Source organism: Myxine glutinosa, chromosome 4 (assembly GCF_964187855.1).
Source record: "Myxine glutinosa chromosome 4, kmMyxGlut1.1, whole genome shotgun sequence".
Classification (NCBI taxonomy): Eukaryota; Metazoa; Chordata; class Myxini; order Myxiniformes; family Myxinidae; genus Myxine; species Myxine glutinosa.
Window position 1 is genome coordinate 147,394,143 of NC_136264.1, and position 2,327 is coordinate 147,396,469.

The 2,327-nt window shown below is 52.8% G+C and overlaps 1 protein-coding gene across 4 annotated transcripts in view; it reads left to right on the forward strand.

Annotated features, from left to right (window-relative positions):
* The first annotated feature begins 511 nt into the window (after positions 1-511).
* Positions 512-2,327, forward strand: part of LOC137425345 (uncharacterized) — a 143,222-nt gene continuing 141,406 nt past the window's right edge. For all 4 annotated transcript variants that reach the window (XM_078776579.1, XM_078776581.1, XM_078776582.1 and 1 more), the window contains exon 1: positions 512-912. In XM_078776579.1, the coding sequence (XP_078632705.1) occupies positions 868-912 (45 nt within the window). In that variant the 5' untranslated portion in view covers positions 512-867. The remainder of the gene's footprint in view (positions 913-2,327) is intronic.

The window sequence follows — 2,327 nt, forward strand, 5'->3', positions numbered from 1 at the left end:
TTATATATATATATTTATATATATATTTATATATATATTTATATATATATTTATATTTATATATATATATTTATATATATATATATTTATTTATATATATATATATATATATTTATTTATTTATTTATATATATATATATATATATATATATATATATATACTATATATATATATATATATATATATATATACGTATAAATAAATAAATAACAGATTCGTGCGATCATGGGTTCGACTTGCGAGTCGCCCTGTTTGCGCCATGCGGTGTGAAAATCCATCGGTGTCGCTCCGGAGAAATTTCCATTCACGTTACTTCAGGTCCTTCATACCCGAGGTCTTCACTTGGCTTTCGGGTTCATATGATCGAGCAATCTGCTGCGATACTTCGAAAAAGCGAAGACACTGTGCATTTAGACGCCATTACGCCAAATGTTTGGCGTCTTCGGTTAATGACGTCGACACGCCGAGCAGCGCCGTGACACCTTATCGATACGACATGACATCATCACGCTGGCGTGGAAAGGAGTAGGGGGGAGTTTATGGGGGATTTGCGAGCGCAGCGGAGAGCGAGCGAGAGAGCCCTTGGACTCTCCCGCCCTCCGTCCCTGTCCGGCCTCTCACGCGAAGGTGGAGGGAGCGGACGGCCCGCACTTGTCCGTCCCTCCCTGTCCGGCCCGCGCTCCGGTCGCCCCACGAGAACAGCGGCCGAGCGTGGGAGATGGAGGGGAGAGGAAGAGGGTGACGTGCGAGAAAGACAGCCTCGTCTGCACTCGGCCCCTTTTCTGTCTATATTTGTCCTTCTGTGTTCTGTCCTTTCGTCGTTACTGCGGAAATAAACATCTCCCTCGAATCGTCTCCTCGGCGCGATGGACGGCGCTTTGCGCGAGGAGAGCGTACGACTCTGCGAAAAGGTGGGCGAGGGGAAGGGGGGAACGTGGTCATCGAGCGGGTCCATAGAGGACCCCGAGCTGGGATGTTGTGTGATGTTGAGAGCTGGGGAGAATTGATTGTTGTGGAGAGACCGGTCTCGGGTGACTTTGAGAGGTAGTTTAAGTGATCCGGCGATGTCCAACCCCGACTCGCGTTTACTCTGTCATTGTCGCTTTGGTTCGCGGAGCGCGGCCCGCGCCGCCCTGTGGAGCGTTTGCCACGAGCCTGGCTCGCCTGTCCATCGCGCTCGTCTCTCCTTGCTCGTACAGCGACCTCGTCTCACTTCCTCACACTTTTCTCAACCTCACGTGTTACTCACTTCGCTCAACTCTGTCGTCATCAACACAGGGTTTCCTCACACCTCGACCCTCACTTCCTCACCCCTCGCTCGCGTCCTTCCACCTTCCTCACGTTGGGCCCTCACCGCCTCCCACCTCTCTCGCCTTGAAACCTCACTGCTTCTGTCGACTCGGATCCTCACCGCCTCACCAATCCCTTGCGCCCATCCTCACCAATCCCTCGCTCCTCATCCTCACCGCCTCACCAATCCCTCGCGCCCCATCCTCATCGCCTCACCAATCCCTCGCGCCCCAACCTCACCGCCTCACCAATCCCTCGCGCCCCAACCTCACCGCCTCACCAATCCCTCACGTCCTATCTTCACTCATTCCCTCGCTTCAGACCCTCACCATTGTCACCTCGGAACCTCACTGCCTTCCACCTGCCTCACGTCGGGTCCTCACATCCGCCCCCTTCCTCGCTTCGGATCCTCACCGCCTCTCACCTAGGTCCCTCACTGCCTTCCTCTCTCCTCACCTCAGAGCCTCACTCTGTCATGCTTTCATCACCTCAGACCCTCACTGCCTCCCTCCTCACCTCAGAGCCTCAGTCACACCTCGTCACCTCAGACCCTCACTGCCTTCCTCTGTCCTCACCTCAGATCCTCACTGTCTCACTTTCATCACCTCAGATCCTCTTTTCCTCCCTCTTGCCTCACCTCAAATCCTCACTGTCTCTCACTTACCTCACATCAGATCCTCACTTTCTCATGCTGTCCTCATATCTGGTCCTCACTTTAGATCCTCACCTCAGATCCTCGCTACCTCATGCTCTCATCACCTCAGATCCTCACTGTCTCACTTTCATCACCTCAGTCCCTCAGACTCACCTCAGACACTACCTCGTGCTGTCATCACCTCAGAACCTCACTACCTCATTCTCTCCTCACCTCAGAGCCTCACTGCCTTCCTCTCCTCACCTCAGACCCTCACTGCCTTCCTCTCTCCTCACCTCAGACCCTCACTGCTCTCCTCAGAGCCTCACTGCCTCCCTCTCTCCTCACCTCAGACCCTCACTGCCTCCCTCTCTCCCCACCTCAGATCCTCAATGTCATGCT